This window comes from Morchella sextelata (genome assembly GCF_020137385.1).
Source record: "Morchella sextelata strain SCLS chromosome Unknown scls_9, whole genome shotgun sequence".
In the NCBI taxonomy this organism is placed as follows: domain Eukaryota; kingdom Fungi; phylum Ascomycota; class Pezizomycetes; order Pezizales; family Morchellaceae; genus Morchella; species Morchella sextelata.
This window is the reverse complement of record NW_025408624.1, coordinates 1,494,362-1,505,288: the sequence shown is the minus strand read 5'-3', so window position 1 is coordinate 1,505,288 and position 10,927 is coordinate 1,494,362. Positions and strand designations below refer to the sequence as shown.

General features: G+C 49.3%; 4 protein-coding genes across 4 annotated transcripts; 1 reads left to right on the top strand and 3 right to left on the bottom strand.

Moving 5' to 3' along the window:
• Positions 1–121: 121 nt before the first annotated feature.
• On the bottom strand, positions 122–1,246 carry H6S33_013074 (uncharacterized protein; the record flags this gene model as incomplete). The annotated part of the gene is made up of 3 exons (XM_044844443.1): positions 122–318; positions 374–617; positions 716–1,246. 3 exons carry the CDS (start codon positions 1,244–1,246, stop codon positions 122–124), a joined length of 972 nt encoding a protein of 323 aa, XP_044694783.1.
• Positions 1,247–2,046: 800 nt separating this feature from the next.
• H6S33_013073 (uncharacterized protein) lies at positions 2,047–3,112 on the top strand (the record flags this gene model as incomplete). Its single annotated transcript, XM_044844442.1, has 4 exons — positions 2,047–2,248; positions 2,326–2,463; positions 2,526–2,795; positions 2,859–3,112. The coding sequence occupies 4 exons, from the start codon at positions 2,047–2,049 to the stop codon at positions 3,110–3,112; spliced, it is 864 nt and encodes a 287-aa protein (XP_044694782.1).
• A 2,410-nt stretch (positions 3,113–5,522) lies between these two features.
• On the bottom strand, positions 5,523–7,089 carry H6S33_013072 (uncharacterized protein; the record flags this gene model as incomplete). Its single annotated transcript, XM_044844441.1, has 4 exons — positions 5,523–6,064; positions 6,127–6,292; positions 6,368–6,966; positions 7,038–7,089. 4 exons carry the CDS (start codon positions 7,087–7,089, stop codon positions 5,523–5,525), a joined length of 1,359 nt encoding a protein of 452 aa, XP_044694781.1.
• Positions 7,090–8,570: 1,481 nt separating this feature from the next.
• Positions 8,571–10,583, bottom strand: H6S33_013071 (uncharacterized protein; the record flags this gene model as incomplete). Its single annotated transcript, XM_044844440.1, has 11 exons — positions 8,571–8,921; positions 8,986–9,236; positions 9,295–9,408; positions 9,456–9,483; positions 9,538–9,771; positions 9,850–9,882; positions 9,938–9,964; positions 10,025–10,094; positions 10,147–10,186; positions 10,296–10,396; positions 10,462–10,583. 11 exons carry the CDS (start codon positions 10,581–10,583, stop codon positions 8,571–8,573), a joined length of 1,371 nt encoding a protein of 456 aa, XP_044694780.1.
• Between the last annotated feature and the right edge of the window lie 344 nt (positions 10,584–10,927).

The following is a 10,927-nucleotide window of genomic DNA, read 5'->3' as shown; positions in this document are numbered from 1 at the left end:
CAGCGTTCAGATCTCTATACCCCGAACAAAAACTTTTGGTATTCCGCATATCTACATGACTCGCGTACTCCTAAAGTGTCTATAAGCCCCATATCCCAATATCTATAAATTCACGCCAGCTCTATTTCTTCTTTGAGCTTCCCAGACCAGCAGCCATGTTAGTAGCCTCCTGGATCGCCCTCGCAATCGTACTCCTCACACCGCCATCCTCCAGCATAAGCAAGCCGCCAATGGTGCACCCCGCCGGCGTCGACACCTGCTCTCTAATAATTGCCGGGTGCTGGCCCGACAGCACAAGGCGGCCCGCGCCTTGCATCGCTATTCACGCACATAAATTAGCCCCTATACCCCCCAGGTTTAGGGAGAAACTTACTCTGTGCAGCCATCATCTGCGCCTCCGCCCTCGGCAGCCCCATCATGACGCCACCGTCGGCCATGGCCTCGATAAACAGGGCGTAGAAGGCGGGGCCGGACCCGCACAGCGCTGTGCAGGCGTCCATGTGCTTCTCGCCGAGGATGAGCGACTTGCCGATCTGGCTGAAGATCCAGGAGACGAGGGTCTTCTCCTCGTTGGGGAGGTCGTCGGCGGTGGAGATGACGGTCATGGATTCTCGGATCTACCCGCACCGCAGCACACTTACTATTAGCTCCCACCCTTCAATTCCCCGACGACGACCCCCGGGGTTGGGGGGGGGGGGGGGGGTAGTGAAGATACCTTCGACGCCGTATTCGGCATCGCCCTGACGACCCTGGTACTCCCCGGCACCACCGCCTTCAACTGCTCAATCTTGACGCCGGCCAAAATGGACACCAGTAGCTTCCCCTCCAGCGCGGCCGCCATCCCCTCCTCGCCCAAGATCTCCTGATACATCTGCGGCTTACACCCCAAGATCACCACATCGCCCGCCTGCGCGCCCTGCACGTTGCCCTTGGTCAGCACGGAGACGGCGTCGCCGTACTGCATGAACGCCTTCTTGACGCGCTGGGCGCTCTCGGGGCGCTTGACGCAGCAGACGAAGCGGGACGGGAGGACGGGCGGGCTGGACTCGTCGGTGTCGTGGAAGCGGGTGGGGAGGAGGGCGTTGGGGGTTGAGGTGCCGGTGCCGGGGGCGGGGGAGGAGGAGGAGGTGAGCGAGGCGAGGATGCCCGAGAGGATGGCGACGCCCATGGTGCCGCAGCCGAGGACGGTGATGGTCAGGGTCGGGGAGTCGGTGGTGTGCTGCTGGCTGAGGGGGGTGGTCGACATTGTTGCGGTTCCGGGGGGGGTGGGGGGGGGTCAGTGGGATTCTGCGGGGAGAGATTTTTTTTCTGCGGTGGGGGAGGGAGGTTGTGGAACCTTGAGGTGGGATGAATCATGAATGGAATGGAATGGATGGGACGACCCGCGAGCGATAAGGATAAGATCAGGGTTAGGGGTGGTGGTGTGTTAAGGGTCTGCGGGTTCGTTATATAAGCTTATCGGGATAAGGCTCGACAGGCTGGAACGGCGGGATTGGGATTGGGATTGGGATTGGAATGGCCTGGGTGGATGGATTGGATAGGGGCTGTCCTGTCCTGTCCTGTGCTGTCCGCACTGCACTGCACTGCCCCGGGCCTCCCTCGGGGGTCTCGGGTGCGTGCATTCCGGCAGTGGATTCAGGGAGAGATTGTAAAATAATATAAATGTGTGTCTTTACTCGTCCGCCGCTCTCTCGATATCAACGTGGAATCTCGTGTCAGAAGGAAAGCCCTCTGCCGGCAGTTCTGCAAGGAAGAGCGAGAAAAGAAGAAAAATCAGCACAACGGATCAATCAAGCTTAGCTTCTCCGCGGTTGGTGGTGGTGGCCGTTGCACGTCTGTCGGAAGCTGACTGACTGACTGACTGACTGACTGACTGACTACTCCTAGAAACAGAGAGAGACAGAACCTTTCGATTCCCCTTGCTCCCTTTTTCCATATCCCAAAAACTTCACCAGCCAAACACACATATATACATATATACGAAACCTCACGACCCACATCACATTCACAACCAATTCACCGCCCACCCCCACCACCGCACCCGCAATGTCGTCGTCCAACCCGCGAGGGTCCATCGTCATCTCCCCCCACGACATCTGGAAGAAGCTCGAAGCCTACCTCCTGCGGCTGCCCGTGCTCACGCGCATCGTCATGCTGCTGATCGCCGCGTTCCACTTCGCGGCGACGTTCGGCCTTCCAATGGCCGAGTATTTTGCGCTGAGCCCGGGGAAGATGGACTTGGGGCAGAGTATGTAAACCCACATGTCATGTCCAGCATGATGACCAGAACCGGAGGTTGACAGAGTGATGTGATGTGATGTACAGTGCACCGACTCAACACCTACCCCCTTGTCCACCTGGGCCTCCTCCACGCGATCTTCAACCTCCTCGCGCTCACCCCCCTCCTAGAGCGTTTCGAGCGCGAGTGCGGCACCCTCAAGACGCTGCTCCTCATCCTCGGGCGTACGTCGTCCCCCCCTCCCCGCCTCCCCCCATCACCCGCATAGCTAACACCCGCCCCCTAGCGCTCGTAACATTCCCCGGCTTCCTCTACCTCGGCATCGAGATGTTCCTGCTCAACGGCACCACCACCGTCGCCGGCGCCAGCGCCCTCGTGTTCACGCTCATGGCCATCGAGTCCGTCAAGACGTACGGCTTCCAGCCATACTACATCATCGCCGGCTACGAGTTCCCGTCCTACTTCACGCCCGTCTTCTGGATGGTGCTCATGGCGTTCTTGATGCCGGGCTCCTCGCTGCTGGGGCATTTCTGTGGGCTTGTCATTGGTTATGCTTGTTAGTCCCCTCCCCTCCTCCTCTTCCCCCTCCCCCGTACCCGGCTGATGGAAATGGTGATAGATGCGTGTCGATACCTCCGACTGCTCGAGCCCTCAGAGTGGCTGATGGGCAAGGTTGAGCAGAAGCTCTCGTTCGTGTTCAGCAGGGTTCCGCACTATGTGGCGCTGGATAGGAGGGCGGAGTTGGGCTACTGGGAGTTTATGCCGATGGCTGGCAGCTTCAGGAGCTCCAGGGGTGCGGTGCCGACGGCGGCGGCGGCGCAGAGCGATATGGAGGATGGGTTTGCGGGGCCTGGGATCAGGCTGGGTAGTTAAGGGGAAAATTGGGGTGTGGGGATAGTGGGGAGGAAGGGGGGGGGGGGGGGGTGTAGATCTCTTTTTTTGTTATGGATGCCCATAGACAGGACAGGACGGGATGGGATGGGATAGGATTAGGACTTATTTTAAGGAGATAATAGGAATGATTTAATGTGTAGTATCCATCTAAGGTATCATATCATGTGTTGTGATAAAAGATATAATTGCCCTTTTTGGGACACGTAAAACGACTTTCCGATTAGTAGCTGTTGTGTGGGGGCGATTACACGCCGAGTGATCCAACATGACGCCGCATCACCCCACCCTAACAACCCGTAGTGACCATACCACCAATTAGATAATACATGTAGCTATCACCCAAGTAGAGCGGCCGGTAGGCCAACATCCTTCGCGGGGAAAACACACGACGAGACACGCCGAGCCCCAACATCCGCCAGAGAGAAAACTTATACACCGGCTACGAATAGACCCCCGACACGTTGTAAGCGGTCTCGATTATGGCCGTTGTGCCTCCGGGGGTCGTATGGGTCATGGTACATCACTCGCACTGACCACAGCCATGTCGACCCGACCGGACAGCCGGAGTGCTTCCGCTTTACCTGGATGGGTCATGCGAGACGAGCCGGTAGGGTGATACTGCAAATCGGGTGTTCTGGCTGGCCGGACATACACACAGCCATCGAAGGGTAAGGTGGCAGTGCGGTTGCCAGCTATTCCACTGGCTGCAACAAGCCATGTACTGAGCTCGAACGCTGAGCTTAATATCTACTTGTTCTTTACAGGACAGGATAGGAATGGTTGGACGCCTTGTTGATGACCTACCTTACCGCAGTCTGTTGCTGGCATGTGTCGGCGCCGGTGGGTGTCGTACGGTCAGCACCGCGATCGTCTCTATAGCTATCTCTCTATAAACCATTAGAGATACATAGCTCCATAGTGCCGGTGGGGGTCCCCGGGCGGTAAAGATCCCCCAGATCTTCCATTTACACCCACGAGGACGAGCGTCCTCGATGACACGCAAGGACAGTGGTCCAAAAGGACAAGGAACCTCGATCGAGGACAATATTTGTCCTTGCTTCGAGGACACTTCTTGGGCTATAATACACACTTGATATGCCCTGATCGAATGGGGTCATGGATAAAATATACCTTTGATTTTAAGAAATATCACTTTTTACTCTACCAGGTCGTTTTTTTTTTTTATCGTACTCGAGGACAGACAAGGACAGAGGTCAACACGGACGAGGCACCTTGAGGATACGCCTCGAGCGTCCTCGTGGACCACACTGACACCCCCATTATCCGTACCCGGCTATGACTAACCCTAGACATATCAGACACCGCCCAAAGTCTTCCGCCAGTAATCCTCTTGGCGACGCCTCATTTCACCGGCGGTTCAGAAGCCCAAATATAAATCGTAATAACAGAAATTCTCCGCGAGTGATACTCTATGATCCAAAGACTACAGTTCCACCCTCCCCCAAATACACCAACACCATTTATGGCGTGTTTCTAGGACGCTAGTCTCAACCCATACACCCATGACAAACAATAATTAGATCCGCTTAGCTAAGGAGTTGAACTGCGTGACTCCCCCGGAATTGTGTTGTATATCTCTAGGCGTTACGTCGTCCGAAACACTCTGCGCTACCCCGTTAGCCTGAACCGCAACAACGGGGCGCACAAACGCTTTATGGCAACAACTACAGCCCCCTACCATCTACCTCTGGGCGTCGGTTTCACCGCGTTTCATTCAAGGGTTTGGGTGCCTCGGATTTCAATTTGCAGGGACGCCTGATGTTGAAGGGATATCTATAGCTTATTTTGATATACATACCCATAAAAAAGATAATATCCCAGGTATTGCTAGTCTACTCTAGATCCAAGCCTTATACGATACGATGGGTGCAACTTGCAAGTAAAGATAGCAGTTTTCTATGAGATATTAACTTCTTTAGAACACCTTTATGTACGCGCACTCTATTCAACATAGGTTTATTTACCGTACCCCGTACCCAATCGATTATTAGTTTATGCCAAACACCTCTTTCGCCCCCCGCCCCCCCCCCAATAATATAGTTATAAGAAATAAAACGCCTATAAAAAAATGGAGGGAAAGGAGTAGGAAACAATGAACTATATAAGCATAATGTAGGGGGCATTTAGGGAGAAGCCTAAAATTACGCAAGGTGTGAAGAAGCAGTATACCAGATAGGAAATATAAACTGGTTGATCGAGGAATCCTTTCTGGGACTACGAAAAAATTAAGGAAAGCAAGAAAGCAATCAAGAAATGAAAAAAAAGTTAAGAATTACACCGAACCTCTTTGCTCCCCATAACCCAGGACAAGGAAATAAAACATAATAGTACGTACTGTAACACCATACAAAATAAAAACCTACAGCGATTAAGCCTCCCCTGCAATCTCCACCCCACTTGTGTCGCCATTTATCCCTCTATTCCTCGATGGGGTGTAAACTCCTGGCTTTTCCGACTGTGATGCGACCTCTAGCACTGACATAGAGCTTTGCGCTTGACGGCCCAAAGACATTCCCAATAATCTATGAGCTGGGTTCTCTGGATGCATAGTTTCCCCTGGTGGTGCTTTGATCCATTGGACATTTGCGCAACGTGACACAAGTCGTGCTGTGGTTTGGTCGACAGGTTGGAAATGATTGCTTCGAACACCACTAAGACATTCGAGAAGACTGAGGATTTCATCGCGTTTATAGTGAACATGGCGAAGTTGGGTGTGTTCAAGAAGAGGGTAAAGAACACGGAGATAGGTGTGACGGAGGGATTCGGACTCTTCAGGGAGGTCTAACAGATTGCGAATCATTACATCGACCAGAACCCGCAGGTCGTTAGTGTAGAAGTACTCGTATGTTGCACTGGTTGTGAAAAGCAGATACAGGAGCTTGAGTATTAACAGTTGTAAACATGTTTCACCTGTGGAATATTGTTAGCAATCTGATAGAACCCCGCCCTAACTCATTAAGCGAGAGACTAACTTTCTCTATTAAGGCATAGAATTATGTTCTCGCCAAAAGTCTTGTAAGTGGATCCATAGAAGCAAAGAATTTTGATGACTTTGTTAGTTGGCGCATTGCTGTCCTCAGGTGCACCATCCCTTGGCGGGGCGTGAGCTGAAACCATATACTGCTCGTTCAAAACTAGCTAAAAACCATGGACCGCATAGATTAGTTTATAAGTCCATCTTTTCTTTGCTGTCGTGCGAAAAGAGCTACCCACCAGCATCCTAATTACTGGATAATGATATGGATCATTAAGGTCATCAGGGTCTTCCTCTACCAGCTGGAAAAGATAGCTAATAAACCCATCACCAATCGAGTCCAAATCTTCACGCCTCAAACGTTGTATCCTTGACATTTCATAGAGAAGGTCTAGTACAGAACTCCACAATATTCGATCCTCTTCCCTTTTCTGCGCTACCATTTCCATTAATCTCGAAAAAAGTCCCTCTTCCTGCATGAGTTCGAAAGTCTTCTGATGTTGTCGTCCATCATATAACAAAACGTTCGTAATCAATCGTAGTTTTGTGTTGGAGGTTTCTTTACGCAATCGCCCTATCATCCGCCGACGAACATGATGCTTATTTTTCAAAAATAAGGAAGATTCGAGCAATTTGAATGCGCACTTCGCCCAGTCGTATTCCGTGTTGAGGTATTCGTCTACAGTCTCAGTATTAACGAGGGCAATAGAGCCGCCAATCACCACCACCGCTAAAAGGAATATACCTGTAAACGAAGACGTGAACATCAAATAAGTCTTCAGCGCGTTGTCAACAAAGCTCTGAGTTTCACAATGAGCGCCAACAATTTCATCGAGCTCTGCTTTCCCGAATTAGTCCGATATAAAAGGCGCCATGGAAATCTAAGGGAAGAATATGAAAGGTCACTACCATCCCAAAATTGCTGCTCGTTCTCAAGGCTATAGGAGACATCGAAATCCATAACGAGTGTTGGGCGGTCCTAGTTGAAATGAAGAGTACAAAAACAACTGAAAACCAACCTTACTAAAGAAAGAAGGTACAGAGCGAAAGGACAGAGTTTCGTAAAGATCGGATTTTTTTTTTTTGGACTACTCCTTATAGCATCACGAGGCAAGAGGGAATGATTGCAGGTTAGTGGGGGACCAGGCGGGAAGCAAGCTTGTTCGGTCAGAATATGTAGGCCGTTAGGTCGCGGAGGGAGTGGAGATCCCAGCTGTCAGGGGGTTGGATGGTCAGGCTATTGTAGGTAACACCCGTCGATAGAGGAACTATTAAAAGCAGGGATGAGGGGAAGAGATTCCATGTGGCATCCTGAGACATTCTAGGAGAGCCTCACCATCATCACCATCACGCACCTCCATCACCACCATCTCGGTAATCACCTTGTCACGTTTCGCATGTATGTCGATTTGATTTCACATCAAACTTAATACCTACTTAATGTGGGAGGATATTTGACCTATTTCTAGGCCACAAAATGTGTTAAGGGGCCTCACAGCTCTAATTCGGCCTCTGATCCCCGAAACACAGATCCCCGAAGGCCAAAGCACCAAAAAGCCCAAGTTTACACATAGGAGAGAGGGCTGATATATACGTGTGCACTGCTACATATAGCCGGGTGCCTGCCCAAGTCATTCATCCATGTTATCGTTATCCGTTGTCTAGGATATTCATGTTTATTATCCACGTGACTAATTTGATATTGGGCTGTTAAAAATACCTGCGCTGCCGGATCGAAACCGCTCGGCGATTACCTTATCAACCAGGGCATCTTCAATCTGGCAGTATGCGCGAGACCGTAGATATGCAGCTAGAGGACTACATATATGATGTACATGTAGTTTACTTTTGTATATTTCTTGTGAGGATATGTAATGCAATGGACGAACGTAAGGGTACTATAATAACAAGTACATACTTAAACACGACGAGTATTATCAGAAACCTATAAATGATGCTTTTGTTTCTGTGCTTATATTATTTGTTCATGTACGTTATATAAGTAAAACATGTACACCATTGTCGACTTTTCTGGCCAGCATGCAAGCCCAGATATCCTCCCGTCCAATCTAATGAATTAGAAATGCAATATGACCTAAAGGCATTTGCGAAGAAATAAATGAAGATAAAGAAGTCGTTACCAAGATTCAAAGGCACATGAAGTGATTAACGGAGACACCGATAAGAGGTATACACGAACATGAAGAAAAAAGCGGATAACATTTAGGAAAAACTGAAAATGATCCAAGATCAAACCTTCCCCAGTTACACTCTATCCAACTCCCTTTCTCCCACTGTCGTTTAAACTTCATACCGGATTTCGCCGGCTAGCGTTCTTTGCAACCGATATTCAAACAAAACAAGAAGCGAAAAATTAACTCAAAACATGAATAGTCGAAAATACGAAGATACAGAAGACCCTCAGGTCAGTTCTTCCTCTCCTTAGGCTCCGGTAACATCGGAGGGTTTCAAAGCATAGTTCCCAGAATGCAATCCCTTCAGCACTAGCTCTCCATCCTTGCTCAATGATGGTTGCCCAGCAGACAACGAAGGGGCTTCGAAGAACCTTGGCTTCCAATCTATATTCTCCGCCGTCCTAGCTGCAGCCTTTTCTCGTTGTCGATCTTCAATCTCGCATTTGAGTTGGGTGGCGCGAGCGTAGTCTTTAGCGTGTATTGCTTCAGAAACGGCTTGCCACATTTTACGAGATTCGTTGGGAAGCATGACTTCCAGTGGTGGGCAAATCTTATTTGCTGGCAAGAGAGGGTCTAGGTCTATGAGAAGTATTTTTTCCTGGAGTAGAAATTAGTTGGCTCCTATTGAGATACACACACACACACACACACAGAAGACTTACAGTAGATCCTGGCAATATATAGTAGAGTTGGTTCATCCAAGAACCTTCAATTTTAGCACGTATAGCCTTACTGGGTACGTCTTTGAGTCTTGTTATGCCATCCTCTTCACCACTATACTCATAAACAACTCCCTCAACTCGATGTTTTGCTTTGCCCAGCCACGAGTCACCTAAATATTGCAAAATAACTTTCAATTTGGTCTTTGGGCATGTCACATAGCATACGTCCTCGACATACAAGTTGAGGGATCCTGATAGCCTGTAAGTGAGTATGAACTCGAGTAGGGTTACATTGGGCGAAAGGGATACCTCTTAGAATCCCGCCCAAACTGGCAGCGGGGTGGGTCAGTCGATAGCATTCATCACCTCTATTGTGCAAGTTTATGAATATTCCCAAGTTATGTTCACCGGGTGTAACCCTGACTTCAAGGAATTAGTAAGATTTCTTTCGAAATTAAAAAAGTTCATACTTGATGTTCCAGTAAATTTGGCACTAATCTACAAGCGCAAATTGTGAGCATGTTTCAGTATAAAAAGCGAGATGTCGCGAACCTGATCATAACCCCTCGCGGATATGCCCTTTTCGGGGCAGTCTATGTGAAATGCAGAGACGGGAGGGTGGTGAGATGTCTGCTCTGTCAAAAATGACACTCGAATAGGCGCCTTATTAGTGGATGTTGGCGCGGGTGTAGTGGCGGTTGAGGTAGCTTTGCTCTTCGAAGAACTTCGTGACACAGGGCGGGAGGCTGCAACCGGTGGTAATGATGCTTCAACATCCCAACTACACTATTCAATCCACCCACGGGGCCTCCATCAGCCGATCGATTCCATGGTCCTTTTGGTCTTGGTCTTGGGTAAACATACTCTGAAAAATTCGCCGAGTGTCGAGTTATATGGCTGTTTAATTTGATCAGTATGACACTAAATTATGAATATGAGAGTGAATAAACACCTTACAAGGCTTTCCCTTAACAAATTTCTATTTCAGAATGATTAGCAGTTGCGCTGCGACAGACTTTCGGCAATTTAGAGAACGAACAAGATCCTTTGTGAACCAAAACCTCAAAACGCCCAAAAAGCGCTCAAGCTCGTCATTCGAATCGCCGATGCTACATTTTTATTAGAAAAATCTTAAGACCTCGGAATGACGAATTAGCTCACCTAATGAAGGTTTCTGGTCGGTCCAAATAATTCCAATATTCTAGCACGGAAAAGACCAGTCAGCTGACGCAAGGCGGCATTCTTATAGGGAGTTTATTTAGTAGCTTCGTGAGGACCTGGAAATTCCCCAGATGGTACATATCCCTTACCTAGGTTGGGAACAGGCTCTAGAAGCTGGCTAGGAAGCGAGAACCGCACGGAGGCAATATCAGACACTCCAACAAACCGCTTGAGAATACCGAGAAGTATCCTATAATAAACAGCGTTAGTAATACGGTTCCTAAATACAATAGGAGTCAAAATGTATAAACAAACTTTAGCTTTGACTGATCTCCAGCATCAGAGACTGCGCTTGAAATTGTCCCCGAAGGAGGGGTTGTTGAAGGGGTTGCCGAAGTAGAGGCGTGTGCCGAAGAGACGTTAGATGAGGACTCCATGTCTTCTAACGTGTGGAGAGGAGAAATCGAAAGACAGATGCGTAGAGAACGAAATTTGTAGGAAGGTGAGCAGAAAGTAGATGTGGCGAGGTTGTGGAAAAGATGGAGGTTAGTTAAGTATTTGGCCTTAGGAGGTGAGGTAAGGGATAGGGTTTGGCCAGAGCTCTGATATCGCAACGTTCCGGCAACACAGTACCTAACTAGTCTGGTGCTTGCCAGTCACTGGGAAACTACAAAACTGTAGGTACTGGTACACACGTACACATCTTCAGGGCAACCGAGAGATCATCGCGTATGGCACCCGAGATGCCCCAAAAAAAAAAAAAAAAACAGCTGTACATTAC